The following is a 22,956-nucleotide window of genomic DNA, read 5'->3' as shown; positions in this document are numbered from 1 at the left end:
TAATAACCGTTTAATTTCAAAGCAAAGGCATGACACAAATTTCGTAAGAAATTAAATTAATGGATCCGTAAGAGGTCGCGAGAGACAGAGTTTACAATAAATCGCGCGTTGCCGTAAACACCTGGGGTTTGGTAAGATCCTCTAAAAGAACAGATGAAGGTGATGGATCGGACCATCCATTACTTGATTTATCACTGGAGAATGTTGAGAACGTTCAAGATGCGGTAACGTAATCCGTTTTTAGAGGCACAGAGTTCTATGTTAGTTGAGGAACGGGCGATGAATTTCGTTATTGGGTCGAATGACGACTTTAACCATCAGAAAAACGGCAGGCGACTGCCCCATTCGGCCGTCAGTTCTGATATTTTAAAACGGTAGCGCACGACCGAAGGTCAAAGGATCACGGGAAAGCGACGCTTTCGCCACCGAGAACGTGCAAACTGAGAGTTCTCAGGTAGTAAAGAATAATCACGTTAAGAACGTTAGTTGCCAAAATACGTGTGATAAAATCGAAAAAAGATTTTGGTTAAAGTCCGAGTTCTCATATACTATTATTTGCAATATTTACATGTAATAATAATTAAACAAAATCATAGAAAGAATCTTTTATACAAATACAGTATGAGTATTTGTACTTTTGTTCAAATAAATATATCAATTGAGATATTGAAATAAATATTTTGAATTGCATTTCATCAGTGAAATATTCTGAAACTTTTAAGATGTAACATACATTTCATTTGCAATGTCATCAAGCTTTACAACAAAGCTTGATGACAGAAACCTACAACAGGTTTCTGACAGCAGGATTTATTGTAGTTTCTTCACCTCCTTGTTCATAAAAATAATAATCTACTTCTAGCGCATCATAAGTTTGTATACAAATATTAGCGAGGTTGAGGCCGAAGTTTTAAACGCGAAAACGTGTACGTCGGACGTTTGGCGCCGCTTTCCTGTAAGCCTAGAAGTTTGACAATGGCATTTGGAATGTCGAGCACGATTCCACTGACTTTTCAAACACCATTGTCAAACTTCTAGGCTTACAGGAAAGCGGCGCCAAACGTCCGACGTACACGTTTTCGCGTTTAAAACTTCGGCCTCAACTTCGCTATTGTGCAGAATGCATGTACCGATAATTGTTTCTATAATCAAGTTCATTTGTGGATACTATAGACTACCATCCATGAAATTTCGGGACTTTAAGTATATATCTGACCTGAGGGGACCGAGACGAGTTCAACGATACCCCACTTTTGGACCGGAGACGAAAAAAGAAAGTTATCATACTTTTTTAATGCTTTCATGCAGACAGCACCATAGTTGCTAGTGCTGCTATCTCGCGGTAAAGTCTGCAAACAAATTAAAAAAAGCACTCTGAAAGGCAAGAAATTGCACGAACAGTCGAACGCCACTTCCTTTTTTTTCTTTTGTTCAAGAACTACCGTGAATCAATAACTGGTGACGTTAGCCACTCGGCGTTCCATCAATATAGCCTATAATTCCAGGAAAACCAGATTCGGTATAAAAAAATTGTTCTTGCAGCATCCTTTTGTGATGGCCAAGAGTTTTTTTTTCATTTTCATTTAACATTAAAAGAGAATTAACAATCTTATTTAAAATATTCCACGTAGTGCGTTTAGACATATTAAAACAATCTGCAACCTTTGAGAAAAGAAAGAAAAAAAAAAGTTTCGTATTTAATATCAATTATTCGTTATTTTAAACTCAGTTTAGTTACTAGCATATAAGAGTAACGTCACAACTGTTCACTGGGTAAAACAATCGCATTAAATATGTATTATATATATATAAGATTCCCGCGAATCTTACATATATATAATAATATTACATATGTATAACTGAATAGTTTAAGAATATTTCAATAATAGGTCTCAGGAAGTAAACGGATACAAGGCGTAACGCATTACACGTTTATTTGACTTATACATTCAAGGCCAAAAGGAGACGAATGCCCTCGGTTTCACAGCTTATATATCGGGTGCTGCGCTTGACGCACCCTTTACAAGTCGTGGTGTAAAACGACATGACAATATATGTATAATTTGCTATTCTCTTATATATGGCATCTGATTTGCCAATGTCCGTAGACATTGGGTTAGGGTTAAGGAGGGCCGCACTCGGAGGTATAGCCCAAAAGCCGGAAAAGGAAATAAGAGGTAGAAAGGTGTTTGAAGAGGTGAGAATGAAGGAGAAGGGAAGGTTGATAGGATAGTGGGGAAGGAGGTTGGGAAATGTCCGTAGACAGCGTAAAAGCTGCTTTTGAGGAGACACAGGTCGTCTTACAGAAACAGTAATTTTTTGTGTCTAAAATTAGGCTTATTTTTTAAGGAGACTTTTAAAAGAACTTCTTGTAAGTCTAAGATGCTGTTTTAAAATCAGTTAGATTATGAAAAAATACACTCTCTTCAATAAAAGTTTCAATCTTTTTTTATGGATCTTGCTTTTCTTTTTCTTCTTTCATTTTTTCACAATTATATCCACAATAAAATCATTCTGGTTCAGTGGCGTAGCGTAGTGGGGGCGGCAGGGGCGGCAAAATTTTACAATAAATAATAATAATACCTAAATAAGGGGGCGGCGAAATTTTCCTCCGCTCCGGGCGGCTGACACCCACGCTACGCTACTGTTCTGGTCCGATTCGGAATCAAATAATTCTATCTGTAACATTTAAAACAGCAGCTTTGACAATATTATTTTCAGGAAACCGCCATATGTTTTGTTAGCGTTGGTATTTACTGTCGAACTGTTCATGTAAGCAAGAATACACATGCTAGTGACTCACTTCCAGTGTTCAGAAGCAGCACGATTAGCTGAGAAGTAAACCCATCCTTAGTGAAGTGGCTTTTATTCAGTAGCCAATAATATAGTTCGTTTCAAATAAAACGGGCTAAGCCATTGGCTTACTTATCTAGACGTATTAAATCTGCTTTATCAAGTAATGCACCCAAAACTCGATTATAAAATTTAATTAAATGTTTTTAATTAATATCCGGAAATGATGCTCATTTCGTGAAATAAGGAGAGATTTACCAAATTCATGAAATCGACAGTTGATGTACAGATTTTATGAATTTCATGATATTCTTGGCCAATTCGAAAAATTGGCCAAGAATCGTGCCGTGTCATACTATCTCAGCATCGTGATGAATTTATGAACTTAGGTACTCAATATACTGATTTATATTATTTTTATTAAGTATTTAAGAGTAACACGATTAATTTTAATATTTAAGTATTCTCGCATTACTGTAATAAAAGGTCTAACCGTGCATGTTTTTCATGTACAGTACACATCGTTTGCAACAACGTGTAGTGAAAGTAGCATCATGAAGAAACGAAAGGCATTATCGTACAAATATGCATGCTCAATTGTATCAGCGTTACATAGTGTAACGCCAACAAAGTGTCTGTCACAAACGTTGTCACCGGCGAAGTGTCTAACATCACATAAAGTCGAAGAAGCACCCTCGGTCGAACCCATGATGATCATAGAAAAAACGAGGATTTTTAAATGAAATCAATTTTTACAATTAAATCCTTAACCATCAAAATTAAAGTTGCAGTTGCAATGATTAATATATAGGGTGCGTTCTTTAATAGCGGTCGTTCCGCGTCGCCGCTACTACGGGAGTGCGCTGCTGTTTGTAGGCATTTAGGAACGACGGGTAAAGAAAGAAAGATGGCGGCGCCCGCACTATCGATAGTATGGTGATGGAGGAATCTATAATTCTAAAATATGAGCTTTTAAAGGCAAAAGAAGGGTCCCAATTGTAAAATTTAACCATAAAATGGATTGTTTGTTGAAAGAGCATTCAAAATAGCCACGAGAAAAAGAATGCCGGCTACCATTCGAAAAAAATTCGAAGAGACACTTACATCACCGCGTGCACAAGTTCTAAATTTTCATTCATAAAACCACATAATGGACCCCGAAACGAAACTATCTGTGCCATAGAGGACGCCATGTTGCTTTCCACGGTAAACTACTGCTACAAACCGCCGTTTTTGCCGTTCGACGGCGCGCACTCCCACCGGAATTTAGGAACGCGTTCCGCAGGAATTTTTAAACGGATGTCGCTCACGCGGAGTTACGCGGAGGAATAAAAGAACGCACCCATAGAATAGCCATTACATCCGTTGAAAAATTCGTTAAAGAACGTTAGAAAACCGTTAAAGTCCGTTATAACTGACAAAAATTTAAAATTTTCAAAATAATCTCTATAGTAAAATTTTAAGCCCTTATAACTCGATTAATATTAAATGTATTGCTACCCCCTTTTAGGACCTTATTGACAAAGCTAATTTCTAACTAACCCCCTGGTGCCGCCCCCAGAGATTAGGCCCCCCGTTAGATCCGATTGAATTTTACGAAATTAAAAATTAATTAAGTATTTCCCAATTAGCATACAGTAACAAAATATATGTCAATCGAATCAGGATCCAGAGTAGACTGTTTTTACTATGTATAAAATGAATATAACACAAACCTGAGTGTAACTTTCCATTTTTAAAGTCGCCTACTGTAAACTACCATAAAAGCGAACAATCAAGATGATTCATTCATTTTGCAATCATGGGATTGAAACTAAAAACAAAAATCGTTCTAGAATTAAAACTGATAATAGTTATTTATGCAACGTTATACCAATACAATATATAAGATATTGGCATTTTATCCGATATAAAGTGATGAAATTTATTGATAACTTACTTATACAAAGTCGAAATGTTACTTTAGACGGTATTAGAATATAATCATAGATACAGTATTTTTTGACTGCAATTTTCAACATGCATACCTATACATTCCCACTGTCATTTGTCTATTTGTCCGTTCTTGGTTAATCTCGAGGATGGAGTTAGAGGGATGAAAACCGAGACTCAATATGAACTTAGGAGTCGGAGGCCCGAATAAATATATATGGACTTCCGGCCTAGACCGGAATAACCCATTTTGAATTGAAATCACCCTACTTCCGGCCTAGACCGGAAGTAGGGTGATTTCAATTCAAAATTTTTACTTTACTATATAAAGCAATAGAATTGATCCTTGTGATAAACTGAGATCATCGATACATCACTCGATCCTGTAAAGGGTACAATATTCACCCGATTTTCTGCGATAAAAGTCAAGTGAGAAATAGTCACCATAGAGAAAAGTTACATATATGTATATATAATTAAATATATATACATATTTTTTAATTAATGTATAATTAAACTATTTTTTAATAAATTGAATAAGTTGAAAGTTTCTATGAAATCATAATTAATTTATTTTTATGTTGATTAATTCAATCGTAAAAAATTGTTTTAATTTCTGAAAGATAAAGAAGTAGAAAGGTAAAGGTAGAATTTACCTTATGAATTTATCACAAGACCTGTTCACGTGCAGGTGATTGATTAGTTAAATCACATGATGGGTAAAGTATATAAAAGGAAATCTGACAAGAATTATCGATGTCATTCTCTGTTATTATTGACTCTTCAAACTACATTTAAAGGTAAGAACATATCAGTAATTATGTAAATAATAAAATGTTAAGTTTTCTTAAATGCTGTCGGCATATTTTATATAATACAATCTGAAAATATGTAATTTGTATAAAGATGCACGTAATTACATACTTTAATACCATTTTGTTTATTGTTTAATTGTATGTTTTCGCTGAAAAAGCTGGGTCGAAGTCAATTGTTGTATCATACGTAATTTCACCAAATGAAGACATTGTCTGAATTAAAGATCATTCCTAGTAATTCCCCCTTTTATATACATTCTCCAGAGAACTATTTAGAAAATGACTTTGAGTTTTCATGCCTTAATTCTCTACAACGAATATAAGTGAGCAATATCGACTCTAAAACCCATATAATTTGATATTTCCTTATCCTCTATAACGTTTTTTTTTCTAAATTTAATTTTTTCAGTTTACTTTATCATTGATTTTTATTTTACATTTTGCTATTTTTACCTGCTAATTTAGCTGTTTTGTGGTGATTTGTATTTTCGACAGTTGTGCAGTTTAGAGACTCAACGTTATCTCAAGTGTTTTTCCCCTCTCATACAGTTATTGATAACGGGAATGAAACGGAATATTTCAGATAGCTTCTAAACTTGGTTAGCGATAAGTGTCACATTTTTTATCTATTTTGAAGCTGCTGGTTACGCTAAGAATTTATTTATTCTAAAATTCTTTTAAACCTTTGGTATTTTTTTATTTATGACGCTTTTCTTTGACCACTAAGAAGGCCTTTTTTGTGTTCGTGGATTCGACCAGGCCCACAATTAAGTAACCTAGTATTGCAGGACTGGACTAACATAGCCTAAAGCTGCTGGATATATATGGCCATGGTTTATCCTCACGAAACTATGGCGGTTTTTAATTTCGAAGCGCATTTTGTACACAATTTACTCGTATAAATTACAATGAAGTCAAAATATTATTGATGCATCTACATTAAATTTTTAGTTATGCTTATATAATTTTGTTAACTGTGAATAACAGCAAATGATTGGAGGTAATGTAAAAATTCTATTTAATATATTTACAGGAAATAACCATCATGAAAGTGTTGTTATTACTAACTGTATTATGGGCTGTGGCTTCGTGTAAATACCTTCTTCCCGATGGAATCGATCCTCTTTCTCAACAAATGATAGATTACATCAATTATATCAACACTACCTGGAAAGTAAGTAATGATGAAAAATTTTCTAATTAGGCTAACATATGAAATTTAGCTGGGTATAATTATAAAATTAAAACAAACCAATCGCCATTAATATTTTTAAAAAAATCTTTAAACTTTATTGTATTTTATAATAATATTTTTAATTTAATTTAATTTTTCAATGTGCTTTAATTGAAGACATGAGTAAATAAAGGTTGAAATTAATGTCATTTTTACTAACAGAAAACTAAATCTTTAAAATTACTTTTTTTATTAACAAGAAAATATTCTATATATTTATTTGTTCAAAAAAAAAGGTTAAAAGGTAAAAGGTAACCTTTAACTATTGTTTACAAAATTAAAGTTTTGAGTTGACGTTCAAGTTATTATTATGTAATTATTTCAGTGTAAATACGAGGCAGATTCAATAAATAATGTAACAGCTCTGTCCGAGAAAAGGTTGAGACTAACAATATTGAAAGAGTATACAAATAGTCTGTAGTGGATTCAAAAATTCAATAATGACCTAACAAACATGGACGATAAGATGCGTAGATTTTTGCATCCACTTGCAAGCTTTTTATAGCGACATAGACAACTCTCTCCATCCTCTGCGTGCATCCTGCGATGGATCTTGCCATGTCTAATGCCTTCGATTGTCTACAATCGAATAACAGCTCGCATTCGATTCTAATAGTTTGATATGAGCTACGCCATTTTTTATATCACATAGTGAACACAAATGCCACCTAATAGGGTTAGTACAGGGTTACATTACTGTATACATTTTCTATTTTATTTGTGTGAACCTTGTAAGCAATTTTTTTTTCTTCAACGAAGCTTATTTCTTGAATCTATCTCGTATATTTACGAAATAGTGAAGGCGAATTAGTGTCATTTAATTTGTGAGCTGTATCTGAGAAACTGATACATTACACCTTCATCCATGTAGTCAGATGTTCGATGATTGTACCGTAACACCTTCATCCACTCGTGTCTTTAACTATTTTAATTGATATTTCTAATATAATACCGAAATTGTATTGATAAAATTACAAAATAATAAATTTACTTTCAACAGAAAAATTTTATTAAAAAATCTTTATAATACAAATAAAACAGTTGTTTTTGAAATAGTTAAGAAATACCATCGTTTAAATAAATTATAAATGAATTAAAACATAAACTTTACTTCATAAACAGGCAGGAAGAAATTTTGAGGGCGTGAGTCTTAAATACATCAAAAGACTTATGGGCGTTCACCCGAAAAGTAAATATTATGGATTACCTAAAATTCGTCACGAAGTTCCAAAGGATATTCCTGAATCTTTTGACGCTAGAAAACAATGGCCTTATTGTAAAAGTATCAGTTTAATCAGAGATCAAGCGTCGTGTGGATCGTGTTGGGTAGGAATTTATATTTTAACTTTCTTTACAATAATTTTTGATATTTTTGTAAATATGTAATAAAATTTAAACTCATTTATATATAAGTTAAATATTCATTAAACTGTTATTTAATGGCATACAGATGTGAGTTTCAGTTAAACTTACTGTATACATTAACTCTTTCCACACTAGGAACACTCGCTAAGCTCTCAGTATTTATTTATTTATCTTTATTTATTCCTGATACCGCCAGATCATAATCGGGTTAAATACAGAGATATATCAAAGCACAGGTAAATAAATAAATAATAACAGAGATAACGTACAAACAGAATGACAATAGAGAAGAATTATGAACAGATGGTGAGATGACCGACACAAATCAACCGATATGATATATAGCTTGAGAGTAGAATAACATGTACAGTAGTATAAAATAGACAATACTAATAGTAATAATAAAAATTTCACAGATATATGTCGCAGCAGAACAAGTAATGATATGTACAATAATATGCAGGGAGCAAATGAAGATAGCGTCCAATGACAGACATGACCAACTTAATGAATGACAAAACGTATGTGATACGAATTAATTTTTGAATGCTTTGTAGGTGTCACTATCTTTAAGAAGGATATGAAGCTCACAAGGCCAATTAATACCCCTCTGGTTAAGAGCAAGGGCAAGCTCATGCCTAGCATCTTCGGTCATTGTATTTTAATGGCATACAGATGTGAGCACTACACATGTATGTATAGTGCTCAACCCCATCACGGCAATTACAAATGGTACAGATGTCTGTACCATTTGTAATTGGCTGATGCCTGTACCATGGCAGATTTGCCAAACCTCTGCAAGCAGACCCCGAATCTCCCATGCCCAGTGAAGAATTGGGTGGTTTCAAAGTCCGGAATAACCCAGTGGTAAAAAAGGTGGTCATGAATAGGTGGAAAAATTTCCTGGCAAGGTATACCGACCACAGCATACGAGATAATGGGAAGGAAGACTACATTGTAAATACAGTTTAAGGCAGCATGATTAAGCCCCCAGTGTTTTTTAGCAATCCTTTGATTGCAATCCTTCCAATGACAATGAAACTACTTTACTTGGGGCAGTAAGTTATTAGCGAGGTTGAGGCCGAAGTTTTAAACGCGAAAACGTGTACGTCGGACGTTCGGCGCCACTTTCCTGTAAGCCTAGAAGTTTGACAATGGCGTTTGGAATATCGAGCATGATTCCACTGACTTTCCAAACGCCATTGTCAAACTTCTAGGCTTACAGGAAAGCGGCGCTGAACGTCCAACATACATGTTTTTGAGTTTAAAAACTTCGGCCTCAACCTCGCTATTGAATATAAGAGTGGTTTTATCAGTAATCTGATGGATGTGGAGACCCCAAGACAGTTTATGCTACAGGACAACACCAAGAAAGCTCAAGTGAGGGACAATGCGAATGGATCGACCATGCATCTTAATGCATGGAGTGCAAGGGTAAAGATGTAAAGAATATGGTTTAATGAAGACGATACCTTTGGTCTTGTTGGAATTAAACCGGAGCTTATTACAACTGCCCCACTCACTGACCACAGGAACGACAGCAACAGCCCTAGTCTCAAGCTCACGCCTCGAATTTCCAGGAATAAGGGGAAAAGCATCATTAGCATAAGTCAGATATGCTCACCAGTCAGTGTAGAGAAAGTCATTAAAAAAGAATACACCATAAGAGAGGGCTACAAGCATCCTGAGGGCAGCCACGCTCCAAATGATGGGAAAAAGTGTTAGGACCTAACCTTAAGATGGCCACTCTGTTGGAGAGGAAATCCCTGATCAGCTGGTAGATATTACCTGGACACCTACTCCCTCTCAGCCTGTGTAGAATGAGAGGCCACCAGGCAGAATTAAAAGCGTTCTCCAGGTCAAGACTAATACCCAGAACATATTTAAATGACGAAAGAAGTTCACGAACTTTGGATGTAAGGGCCATCAAAGCATCATCAGTGCCACGCTGTCTTCTAAAACCAAATTGAAAAGCGTGAAGTTATCTGCTAGACTCCAAATGCCAGGTAAGTCTGTTACAGTAAAGTTTGTCAAGGACTTTACCGCGGGCAGACAGAAGTGAGATGTTGCGGAGGTTGCCAGTGGTCAGCGGCATAGATTTATCCTTAGGAATCAGGGCAAACTGAGCCCTTTTCCAAGCAATAGGAATGATACCATGGCTTAAGCAGAGATTGTAAAAAAAGTTAATGTATATACAGCTAATGTATAGAGTTAAGGCGCTCTTAGTGAGAGCCTTTCTAGCAAAGCTATTATGGACTCGGCCAGGCTCATATTAGGGAGGCCAGGTGGAGAGGGACGAGGCCCGACATACTCAGCATCCAGCCTTCCGAATTAATATATTAAGAATTAAGAAGAAATATATATATGAAATTAAAATACATATATATATTTCTTCTTAATTCACATTTCAGTCTTTTTATTCCTATTAAGTACGTTTTATGTGATAATTTATTAGTTTTTTCTCTTTATTCTTTTATCTAAAGTATGATTAAAAAGTTTCCGGACTGCCTTAATATAAAAGTGTCTTACTTTACTTGCGGGTGCAACAACAATCACGTGTGATCGAATTTGTAGAAAATTCGATTTCAGCATGCCTAGTAGCATCATTTCGGCGATTTTCAATGGAAGATTTACACAAATGTTTTGGAAAAGCTTCAATAAATAGAATGACAACATTTGATGGGTACAATATGTTTAAAGATGGTAGCAACTTCAGTCATACATAATCCAAGATCTGGACACTCAAATACGATAATACATCTCGAAGCTGTTTAAATATTCAAAATTTGATGTCTAAATCGAAGATAAATATCAGAGTAGTTTCTGAAGAAATCAATGTGTCATACGAATTGCATTCAATTGTCCATGAAGATCTTGCTTACAAACTAAGAGCAAGCAAGTTTTTCTTAGATATTAACTGAGGAGCACCAGGAGCAAGGTGAAATGGTCTGCAAACCATGCTCTGGATGACTGAAAATTAACAAAATGTGGGCAGATATAGTGTTAACCGCAGACATTTTGTTTACCATTTTTACACACTAAAATTTAATGATATCATTAAAGTTGGGTGTGAAAGCGTCTGATAGGTGGTACCTAAAATTTCCTGTAAACTCAGAGGGGCCAACATTGTGGCATTTTCATAGCGCTTCATTTCCAGGAAACTATCTCCAAGATCATTTAAAAATTCTTGGTACTGCAAATGCTCTGTGCATCGTGCATGAAATACTCTCCAACTAGCAACATAACTCCTTGTATTTTGGTCATCCAAGGATAAATCCTCAAACATTTCCATAGATTTTTCTTTTCCTGTAACTGGCGGTGAGTTTCAGTTCATTATCAGACACGGCTTTATCCGTTCCATCTGATCTTTGCAGAATAAAAAGACTTCTTTACAAGTTTGCCATATGTCCAATTTAAAAGTTTTTACAAGTCTAATTAAAATATTGTAATTATAATTTTTACGGTACATTACGAGTTTTAAAATGTCTAAAATTAGAAAGGAAAGGAAACGAAAAGCTATTTCGTTAGAAACAAAAATAAAAATCTTAGGACCGCCTATTCCTCCCATATTACACTGAAAAACCACGGCACTGCCGTGGTTTTTCAGTGTAATACGGAGGAGTTTCGCGTATTGGTTTATATAGTATTTGATCCAATAGGGCTAAATCGGGCTCAGTTTTTAATTGAAAGTATCTTTTTTGCACATTGCCCATGTATTAATTAAGTTGCCTTATTCCAACCGCCCAGCATACAAGCATTCAGTTTTTTCCCGTTAAAAAACACCTTAGTACTTCCTCAGCCACCTATTCTCCAAATTTAGCCCAAAATGGTTTCTCCTTTCCCCCAAAAATAAAAGATCAGATATGAAGTAACTGCAGGAGGATGCTATTTCGAAAACTATCAACGTAATTTCTTTTCTCGCTTGTATTAATAAAGTTATATGCACAGTCCGGAAACTTATTGATCATTTGTTGTACTTTTTATAACGTGTAAAGTATAACTTTGTTAATAATTTTTTCCAGATAGACTTAATTGAAATTATATATTTGCGACATGATGATAAATTTGTTATCTATTTTGTATCTTTATACATCTGTATCTATCTTAAATAGGCATTTGGAGCTGTTGAATCAATGTCAGATCGAATTTGTATTGAAAGTGGAGGAAAACTGCAAGTTGAACTTTCGGCTGAAGATCTAATGACTTGTTGTGATTCTTGTGGAGATGGGTAAGAACACGCAGAGATGCAATGTTGTTATTAACATTTGTGTTTCTTCTTCAATTTAAGAAATACTAGAACTATTTGTATCGTATTAGCTGCTTTGATCACACTTGTCAGCCTTGACGGCCGGATGGCGGAGCAGTCAAGGTGGCAGCCTACTCTTCTGGGTGACTCCGGATCAAATCCAGACTGGTAGAAAAATTCCCAGGAATATTTTGGAGGTGATCCGACCGGATATGTCAGTCTCTGTCCCTCACTACCAGACCGTCCCGTTGTGGGCTTGGCTGAACTTATAATAGGCTTGCTGCAACAGGCCCTCACAGGGCAGGAAAAGCAAAAAAAACTTGTCAGTCATTTTTTAAACTCTGCTGTGGGCACTAAGTGGGCTGTTTTAGCAAGCCCGTTACGAGTTCGTACCAGGCTCACAACGGAGCGGTCGGTGGCGAGGAAGGACCAATCGGCCCGATCGCCCCATGCCATTTCGCAAATTCGCCGGCCAAATCCTAAAATCAAGAAAAGATCGGACATTGGCCAGTCAATTTACAGCGACTTTGGCCATTTCCTTATTTGGCCTGACACTTCCCACTTTGGCCGATTTCGGGCTTTGGCCGTAACATATATATATTTTTTCCATATAAAAATTTATTTTTATTTTAATTGCGTTTCTGGATAAGCTTTTGTTTTATTTTGTGTTAAGGTTGAGGAAATTTTGCAAATAGGAAGTATAATTAACTTATAAAATGTCAGAATACATTTGTGTTTATTAATTTTAAGCATGTTTATTAGTTATTTAAATTTTTGCTCGTTACCGCATGTCACAGATTGTCAATAATCAACATGTAGCCTATTTGTGGCAACACTCAGAAAATTCTTTACTTGTCAGAACCTGTAATATCTTGAATAATTGTGCTTCTGTCGTCTTAATTTTTAACCATGCCCAGTAGTTTTAATAACTGCATTACGCCAGGTTGTGCAAATTAGGCAAGGATACCAACGAGTAAGAAGTATGCAAGTATGTAGTTTTTCTTCATAAACCTGATTATTAAACTGCCCAAATGAACTGCCGAATTATAGGGTTATAAATTTGATGCCGCTATTAAAGCAGCCGAGGGAGATAAATCAAGAATACTAGACGGCAAAAGAAATATTGCAACGCATCTCGAAAACGAACTAGGAATCTTCGAGGCTACAGGTGAAAAAACACATAACATCTGTCTTCTCTTAAATACATTAAAGACGATTCCACCCGCATCAATTGAATCGGAATAGGAATTCTCGGCATCAAAACTTTTTATTACTAAAATAAGAACCAGATTGAGTGTTGGAAGTATTGACCATCTTTGCTTTTTAAAATCTTATTATAAAAAATGTACAATAAATATTTTGTATTATGTTTTATTTAAAAAAAGAAAATTAACTTCTAAGTTAGAAGTGTGATCTAAGTTCATTTATTTTCTTTTAATTTTCAACTCAATTCAAAGGCATTTTTTTGTTGTAAGCAGCTTCCAACAAACTTTAATAAATGTCTTCTATTTGAAAATTTCTACGTAATTCAAAGATCATTTTGGTTAGATTCACCTATGGTATACAAAATGGCAGCTCGTCTCTGATTCCAGCAAATAGAAGAAGGGAAACAGTGGGGACGCACGTTCTAACCTAACCTAACCTATTCTAATAATTTGGTTAGTAATAATTATGGTAATTTATTAGAATAGGTTAGGTTAGGTTAGAACGTGCGTCCCTACTGTTTCCCTTCTTCTATTTGCTGGAATCAGAGGCTAGCCGCCATTTTGTATATCATAGGTAAATCTAACCATAATTTTTAATACATATTTTACACAGCATTATTATTATTATTATTTTGGAGATTGCGGCACGTATTAAATTATTTAAAAAATGAAAAATAATTAACTATATCCCTGGATTCCCTGGCAATCCAGGAAACAGATTACTTTTTCTCCAAATCCCGGACAAGCAAAGGACCGGAAAATAAATTACGTATAAAAAGGAAAAATTTTAATTTGTTTCCCTTCTAATTAGTTGTAATGGAGGCTTTCCAACTGCCGCTTGGGAGTATTGGGTATCTGAAGGAATAGTAACTGGAGGATTATACAACAGTAATGAAGGTTGTCAACCATATCAAATTCCTTCTTGCGAACATCATACGAAAGGTCCACTTCCACCATGTTCGGGAGAAGGTCCAACTCCTCCCTGCGTTCACTCCTGCCGTAAAGGTTATAATGTTACATATAATCAAGATAAATATTATGGTAAGTGACTTTTATTTATATGTATAATAATTTTTATAAAAATAATACGTAACAATTATATCCCTATTAAAAATTCAACTTTTAAATTATTTCAATTCAAATTTGAAATAAAAACCTTTAAAATGAAAAATATTTCGGCGCCTATCGCCTCTATCATTACTGCCATTACAAATTGAGAGAGGGTGAAACGATACAATAAAATAAATTGTAATACCTAAATGGATTCATTTTAATGGGTATTTTTTGCGAGAAAATTACTTTTTTAGAAACATCATAAAATTTATTTTAATTACATGAAGTTGTCCTAAATTTTTCAAATTATATATTATCCATGATTGTTTTAAATACCTTCAATGTTGTATTTTATAACAATTAGAAACATACGAAGGGGGTAGTTTTTCAAGTTCCAATGGTCCATGAAACAAAGACAAGTGTAAATATCAAAATGAATTTATTACCAAAAGTTAGGTACAAACAAATTTCGTTGATAGGTAAGATGACTTGTAGCTCCGTTGTCCATATAACAACAGTCTTTATCATTTCACTAAGTACCATATTCGACATAATTGTCAAGAGAATATTACAATTATCATCTTTACGAGATCCTGCAGAAAACTCTATTGTTTAGTTTGATTGTCTGCTTTCCTTTTAAAACAATACTTCATTTTACGACCAGATCTGTGACAATAATGGACAAACTATATCTGAACTAGATTTTCCTGTTGGTTTAGATTTAAACAGCTTGTGTTAGTAACTAAGACCTCCTGATTTTCGTTTTCATTGTTCTTACAAGATAAAGCTCTTTCATACGAGCACAATTGAACAGTTAAATTATCTACGGTACGATCCTTTTTTAATAATAGTAATAATAGTTCTTTTTCATACCTTGTTCTTTCTTCCTTTGGAGCATCAGGATCTAATTCTTCCGGTTTTAAAATTTTTCCTTCAACAATATCCGATGCACCAGGAATACTCCTTAACACGATGCAAATTTTATATTTTCAAGTTAACCATTTAGACTTGCCTTCTAAATATCTAATGTGAAGTCTAGAAAAGTTCATCGCACAGTATATGATAACATTCGTCTGAAGAACAGGAAAAAAACAAAAGGCAGGGGAAAAAACAAGTAAAGAGTGAGCTCGAGAATTTTGGAATATTTGGTCAATAAAATGTTTAGATGAGTAAACACTGATCTCAATATTTTACTGACAAAACGCAATTCGAAATATTCATTTCAATATCCCAATTGATATATTTATTTGAATAAAAGTAGAAATACTCGTACTGTATTTGTATAAAAGATTCTTTGTATGATTTTGTTCAATTATTATTACATGTATATTGAAATAATAATATGTCACTATTTAATAAACTTGTATACTGTAATTTCATCGTGTAATTTATTCATGTACGTTTTTATGATTTACTATGTTTATTTAATGCTATGAAAATAGTAGTAGTATTTAATTTTGAAAATTCCTAAAATGCAAATAGTTGAAACAAGGATTTTTATTCAAATGATTGAACGCAAGATTACATTTTCGGTTAGGGAATTAGCGAAAAAACACAATTATGACGTCTTTTCACTAATTCTCTAGGTTAAGTTTTTAAATAATTTTTTCAAAGATTTTTTTATATATAATTTTACACTTGTTTGAATTTTCCAGGTAAATCTGCATACGGTATTTCGAGCGACGTGAATCAAATTCAAACTGAAATTATGAAAAATGGACCCGTAGAAGCAGATTTTACAGTTTATGCCGATTTTGTATCTTACAAATCAGGTTAATAGCTTAATGCAAATTTTACATAAAATATACACGATATATAATACGTTTTAATATTGGAATTTAGGTGTTTATCAACATCATAGTGGACAAGTTCTTGGTGGTCACGCCATTAGAATTTTAGGTTGGGGAGTGGAAAATGGTGTTCCTTATTGGCTGGTAGCAAATTCCTGGAACCCTGATTGGGGCGATAAAGGTATATTTTCAATATTAAAATTAAGCATGTAGATATTTCTTGACTATTCTTTAATGAGTACGTACTTGATGCTTATTTATTTTTTGAAATATTTAAAAAGTATCGTTATTAATATAGACATTTACTGTTGTTATTAAGCTACTGTAACGTGTTAATCTTAAGATTTGATATTTTATAATTTTAGCAACAAAGGTAAATTTTATTTTTATTTTTAAAGGTTACTTCAAAATTATTCGTGGACAGGACGAATGCGGAATTGAAAGTGATATTAATGCTGGACTTGCTAAACTGTAAATAATGTTGAATATATTTTTGTATATTAAAAAAATTTCTATGTAAAAAGTAATTTGAATAAATCATATAATTGTGAGAATTTTTTAAAGGTTACCGTTTTCTTTTTATTTTAAACATATCAAAAATTCGACTATAGTAAGTTAATACAGGATAATGGCGCAAATATGTATTATTATAACAAGCATTACAGCAGTGTCTCTCGTCGCAGTTACGTTTCGTTTTGTCTAAGGAAATGTCATTTATGCTTGCATCAAATAACGGTAGAGAAAATAAAATAAATTCATTATTCTCTTCTTCTACATGGAGATTATGCGTAAATAATTAACGCGTAAATTTGTGCTCCAACCCTACAAGCCCCAGATAATTGCCTACATGTTAAATAACTATTTACAATTTACAATTAAATACCTATCACTTTAGGCAGTGTCTATTAGGAGTACTTTCGTCGATCATCCGGTATATCGTTTTACAAAGTCTGGCATAAAGATTTATAATAATTCAAGTAAATCATTACATCTATCAAACGAATTTCATTAATTTAAAGTCGCAACTCAATTCATTTTCATTACTTAAAACGAAAAATCGTTTTCTATAAACCTCAAATTTATTTATTCGTAATCTAATTAAAAAAGTAAATACTGTAATTATAATTTCAGAAAATTGATTTAGATATGAAATATAATTAACGTTATTTTTCAAAAATATAACAAGACACTTAAATAATGAATTTTAAATGGATTTTCTTGGCCTTTGGCATTCGATGATTCAAATTCGGTCCATTCTGAATCGGTGACGTAATAAAATTCGGATTTAACAAAAATTTCGAAATTAGAAAGCTCCGTATTTGTAATCTTGACAAATATAATAACGGATGACTGCTTAGGTATAAAAATTGGATTTTCCAATCGAATATATCCGGTTTGAGAACACTTTGTAGTCTCATCCATTATGTCTACTTCTCTCCCCGAAAAAAATGACATCCATTACAACAGGAATAGGATTTGGCATTTCGTGAGTTATTGGAAGGACAAAACTAATCAGAAAACAGTCTTCCTCCGCATAAAATTCGCATTGAAATGTGTGCGTTTTATCAAATTTAATTCGTTTCATTGCGTGAACGAAGCGTTTATTGACATAATGAATCAACGAATTGGACTTCGTATTCCTCCGAGGATTTGGATTTTTGCAGATCGTTGGAGGAAGCGGAAATTCTGGTAAAATAAAACGTGAATGGGTTGCCTTTACTTCCTCTTCTGTTAAAATATCTTCTTTAAATACGGAACTTTCTAATATATTTATATCCACGCTCAGGAAACGTATCATGGGTAGAAAAGGTACCATACGTGCACGAATTCGCTGTGATCTGGTGTCATCTGTATGTTGCGCGGAACTATTGCTACTCTGTTCTTCGAATTCCCTTCTTTCTGCCCATCTTAATAAAGCAAAGAACAGCGTTTCTTCACGTAGAATTGTATATATTGGCCGTGAAACGAATCGTAAAATTGTTATTTCTTTGCAAAGAAGAAAACTTTCTGAATCGAGGATTTCGTCACAAAACACGTCAAAACGTTGCCAACATCTAAATTGGATGATTTCGTCGCCGTTTTCGCATGCAAATTCGTAGATAAAACAGGCATTTTCATTGTTGATTTGCTGTAAAATGTAATTTCTGCAGATTGGCACGATATCTTCTATTTTGAAATCTTTCCCAAGTTTATATATTTCCAGACTATTTTCCGTAGATGTTAAATGAAGCTGATGTGTTTTCAAATAGCTATAAAAATTGCAAACGTTAATATTTACATTTTCTTATTTACTTTGCGAAACTTACTTTATAAACTCTTGAAAAGTGAGCAGCGTGCATTGTAATTGCAACGTTGACGAGGACAAATAGCAAGAAGCTATTAATTCGTCGAAATGCTCATAGCTTGTCTGCAAGAGTGATATAGGTACTGAGTAGTGATGTAACGAATAGTATATTCGGCCTCAGCCGAATACCGAATATTCGGCCAAGAGCGTGGCCGAATGGCCGAATATTCGGCCAAACTATTTAGCTTGATTAACGCACATGTAAAAATTAGCGCGCAATCCTCATTATGCAAGGATCGCGCCCCCTGCTCTCTATTGGCCGATGTCACTACGATTTTTTCTTTCAGTAGGTCTAAATTATTTAAATGTATTAATTAAATTATAATTATTAAAGTTAATATAAGATGGAGCCTAACGTCTACCTCTAGTGCCAAATTGGTTTATAATTTATGTAATAGCCGTAAATAGCCCGATTTGATTCGACAGTTGTTGGTATTTAGATGTAAGTTATAACTTATAAGTTATTTTATTTGCAATCGATCTTTTTAACTCTTTAATTAAGCAGTAAAATTTTATTTTGGGTGTACTATAGATTACCCCCTATGGAATTTCAGGACTTTGATTATATATTGGAACTCAGGGGACCGAGTCGAGTTCAACGGTACCCTATTTTTGGACCGGAGACGAAAAATAAAAAAGTTATCATACTTTTTCACTTACCATACTTTTTTAATGCTCTCATGAAGACGGCACCATAGTTGCTAGTACTGCCATCTTGCGGTAAAGTCTGCAAACCATGACGTCGGACTACGGTCATCTCCCGGAGCGTTAAACACGCGATACGAGAGCGGAGAGAGCGACGCGACTTCCGATCGTCGCGCGATCGCCATTTCGGTTAATGTTATTTATGGCAGCGAACATGGCGGCCCGACTGACCTCTCGTACGGGCGCCACCACACGCCGCCATGTGCTATACTAGTGATCGATTCACGGTAGTTTTTGAACAAAGTAAAAAAAGGGGGAGAACGTCTACTAAAGGCAATTTTAACGGCAAGCGACGGGACTCCCGATCGAGATAGATAGGCCGACTTAGCGGAGAGCGACGCGACTCCCTATCATCGCGCGATCGGCGAAAAAAGTATGATAACTTTTTATTTTTCGTCTCCGGTCCAAAAGTAGGGTATCGTTGAACTCGTCTCGGTCCCCTCAGTTCAGATATATACTCGAAGTCCCGAAATTCCATAGGGGGTAATCTATAGTATCCTCTTTATTTTTACTACGTATTTGTAGACTGAATAGTACCGTAAGGATATATACTTTAGTGGGCACATATGGTCTAGTTTCTCCCCAGAGGTGAAACAGTTCAAGTATATTATTGGGGGGTTTCTATTTGTGAAGTTCTGTGATATTTTGTTGCTATTGTTTTTGTCAATATTTTTAAAATTAACATGATTTCAAATGTTATCTTTTGCATATAATGAGAAATGCTCATTCTTTGCTTTATATATAAAATAAATTATATAGTAGTTACTCATCTTGTAGAAATAAATAATTATTTCATTAAATACGATAAGTTTCAATAAAACGTTTCGTAAATCATTTTAAAATATCGTAAAAAATATTAAAATATACAAGAATACGAATATAACATAATTAACTAAACAATAACACTAATGCCCGATACGTTCTAACCTACATGCCATCAATGCCATAAGATATTGGGCTAGATAAAGGCTATATTATTATTTAATTACGAAATAATTTACTAGAGTTAGACGCTATTTCTTATTAACTTTAATAATTATAATTTAATGTTTAGCATTAATAAAAGTTTCCAAAATGATTAATTTACTGTGTTTTTGTTATTTCTTACTCCTGTTTTTAGGTATTCGGTATTCGGTCGAATAGCGAAAAATAGGCCGAATAGGCCGAATACTGGGTAGTAACCGAATATTCGTTACATCACTATTTAATATATTTTTTCGTACATAATCGATTATCCGAACAAATCACTAATCCAAACAACCCCTGTCCCCAATTGATTCGGATTAACGACTCTCTACTGTATTCCGATCAGCAAAACATTCAACCACATTTTTAAACTGCCTTCAGATGACCACAATCGCCACCTGACAGATGTTTATTTTTACTCAAATTTTTTGAATTTTTTTAAATTAAAAATCATATATAAAAATTATTTTAATTTATTAATTTTATATCATAATGGCATTTAATAAAAATGATAATATTTTAATGTTTTCTCTACTCGTGTTAAATAAAATCAAAAAGCAACCTATGGTGACGCGTTATTAATCGTTCGATACTCGATTAATCGATTAATTTTTTTTTGGTCGATTAATAATTAGTCGGTTAAATTGTTTTTCGATTACTCATCAACTGATCAATTAGTTTTCAATTGTAAATTTGAATCGGCTAACGCTTAAAAATTCTTTCTAGTTAATTTAAAAGCGCTTGGTATTTGATATCGCGGAAACTATAGATTTAGCATTGGATGGAAATAAATGGTGATGGCGGCAAAGCGTAGTAGAACAAATGAAAAACTTAAGAATTCGATCCAATTGTTAGTATGGCTATTTTTACTGGAAATGAATAAATAAATAAAGACAGCTGAATTATGTAAGCTGTGCTCAAGATTAGTAAAAGTTTGCGGAAATACGTCAAATTTATTAATAATCTAATCGCTACGTAGAATTCGTGCAATGATTACGGATAAAAGAAAAATTTACAGCTCGTTTTACGAATCTCGGTCGGGTTGTAAAATTGCAGTAGCAGGATCAACGGGTTGGCCGTGTGAGAGTTTCTTAATTTTTTTTTCAGATGTCGAACATCTAGACAAGGCAGGCTAGTTTCCATAGAAAATCCAGCTACAATGGCATCCCTCTCTGGCAGGTGGATCTTGTGTTGTGTCGCATTATTCCATCAAAGAAAACACTATCAGAAAGCATTTTTCAATGGAACGAATTCTCTAATGGTTAACCTGATACTGTGTAATTTAAAAAATACACATTAATATATTGCACATTAAAAAAAAAAATTATATTAAAGACGTTTACAGACTTTCTCACTGTAATTCATATATTTCGTTTCACCTAGGGTTTCTCAAATGGGATCTCGGGATCCCGGTTGTTTTTTTAACCCGGAAAATATTCCGGGAAATTTTTTTATCCCGGGAAATCCCGCAAATTTTCTTAAAAATTCACTTTTTTCTTATTTTTTGTTAAGGTTGAGGAAATTTTGCAAATAGAAAGTATAATTAACTCATAAACTGTCAGAATAAATTTGTATTTATTAATTTTAAACCTACTTATTAGTTTTTTAAATTTTTTTTTCGTTATGGCATGTCACAAATGATCAATAATCATCGTAATCAATACGTAGCTTGTTTGTGGCAGGACTCTCAAAATTCTTTACCAGTAATATCTGGAATAAGTGTGCTTATGCTATCTTAATTTTTAACCATGCTCAGTAGCTTCAATAACTGCGTAATGCCAGGATGTGCAAGTTGGGCAAGGATACAAACGAGTACGAAGTCTGCAAGTATGAAGTTTTTTTTATAATTTAATTATTAAAGACAAACGAACTGCCGAATTATTGGGCTATGATGTTTCTATTAATTAAAGCAGTCGAGGTAGACAAATCAAAAATACTAGAGAACAAAAGAAGTACTATAATCTCGAAAATGAAATAGAAATCTTCCAGGCTACAAGTGGTATTTGGTCATTGTGTGTATTTATGTCATTTAGTGACATAAATACACTAAATATATATGGCATAAATGTCACTAAATGGCATAAATGGCACTTTCGGCCACTAAATAACATAAATGTTACTTATGTCACAAAATGGCATAAATGCCACTTATGTCAGAAATGACATAAATGGCACTTTGGGTAACTAAATGACATAAATACCACTTATGTCCAAAATCGCATAAATGCCACTTATGTCACTAAATGGCATAAATGGCAGCTTTCGGTCACTAAATGACATAATTACCACTTATGTCCAAAATAACATAAATGTTACTTTGGGTCATTAAATGGCCTAGATGCCACATTGGGTCACTAAATGACATAAATACTACTTATGTCCAAAATAACATAAATGCCAATTATAAATGTTACTTAAATCGTAGTTGAGAAACATCTTTTGCAATGCAATACATAGTTGCAATTAATGCGACTTTTCTCTGATTGATTATGAGTTTGTCTGGCTTCT

General features: G+C 33.8%; 2 protein-coding genes across 2 annotated transcripts; one reads left to right on the top strand and one right to left on the bottom strand.

The window, feature by feature from the left end:
- The first annotated feature begins 5,416 nt into the window (after window positions 1-5,416).
- On the top strand, window positions 5,417-16,913 carry LOC136989026 (cathepsin B-like). The gene is made up of 8 exons (XM_067287061.1): window positions 5,417-5,525; window positions 6,574-6,714; window positions 7,897-8,100; window positions 12,252-12,367; window positions 14,402-14,631; window positions 16,299-16,415; window positions 16,486-16,614; window positions 16,832-16,913. Exons 2-8 carry the CDS (start codon window positions 6,586-6,588, stop codon window positions 16,906-16,908), a joined length of 1,002 nt encoding a protein of 333 aa, XP_067143162.1. The 5' UTR covers window positions 5,417-5,525; window positions 6,574-6,585; the 3' UTR covers window positions 16,909-16,913.
- Window positions 16,914-17,506: 593 nt separating this feature from the next.
- Window positions 17,507-20,429, bottom strand: LOC136989082 (uncharacterized). The gene is made up of 3 exons (XM_067287180.1): window positions 20,414-20,429; window positions 18,740-18,860; window positions 17,507-18,682 (listed from the first exon to the last, which is right to left on the bottom strand). Exons 1-3 carry the CDS (start codon window positions 20,427-20,429, stop codon window positions 17,848-17,850), a joined length of 972 nt encoding a protein of 323 aa, XP_067143281.1. The 3' UTR covers window positions 17,507-17,847.
- Between the last annotated feature and the right edge of the window lie 2,527 nt (window positions 20,430-22,956).

The sequence above is a fragment of the Centruroides vittatus genome, unplaced genomic scaffold, assembly GCF_030686945.1.
Source record: "Centruroides vittatus isolate TY-2023 unplaced genomic scaffold, ASM3068694v2 contig_1276, whole genome shotgun sequence".
Taxonomy (NCBI): domain Eukaryota; kingdom Metazoa; phylum Arthropoda; class Arachnida; order Scorpiones; family Buthidae; genus Centruroides; species Centruroides vittatus.
This window is presented reverse-complemented; position numbering and strand designations above follow the sequence as displayed.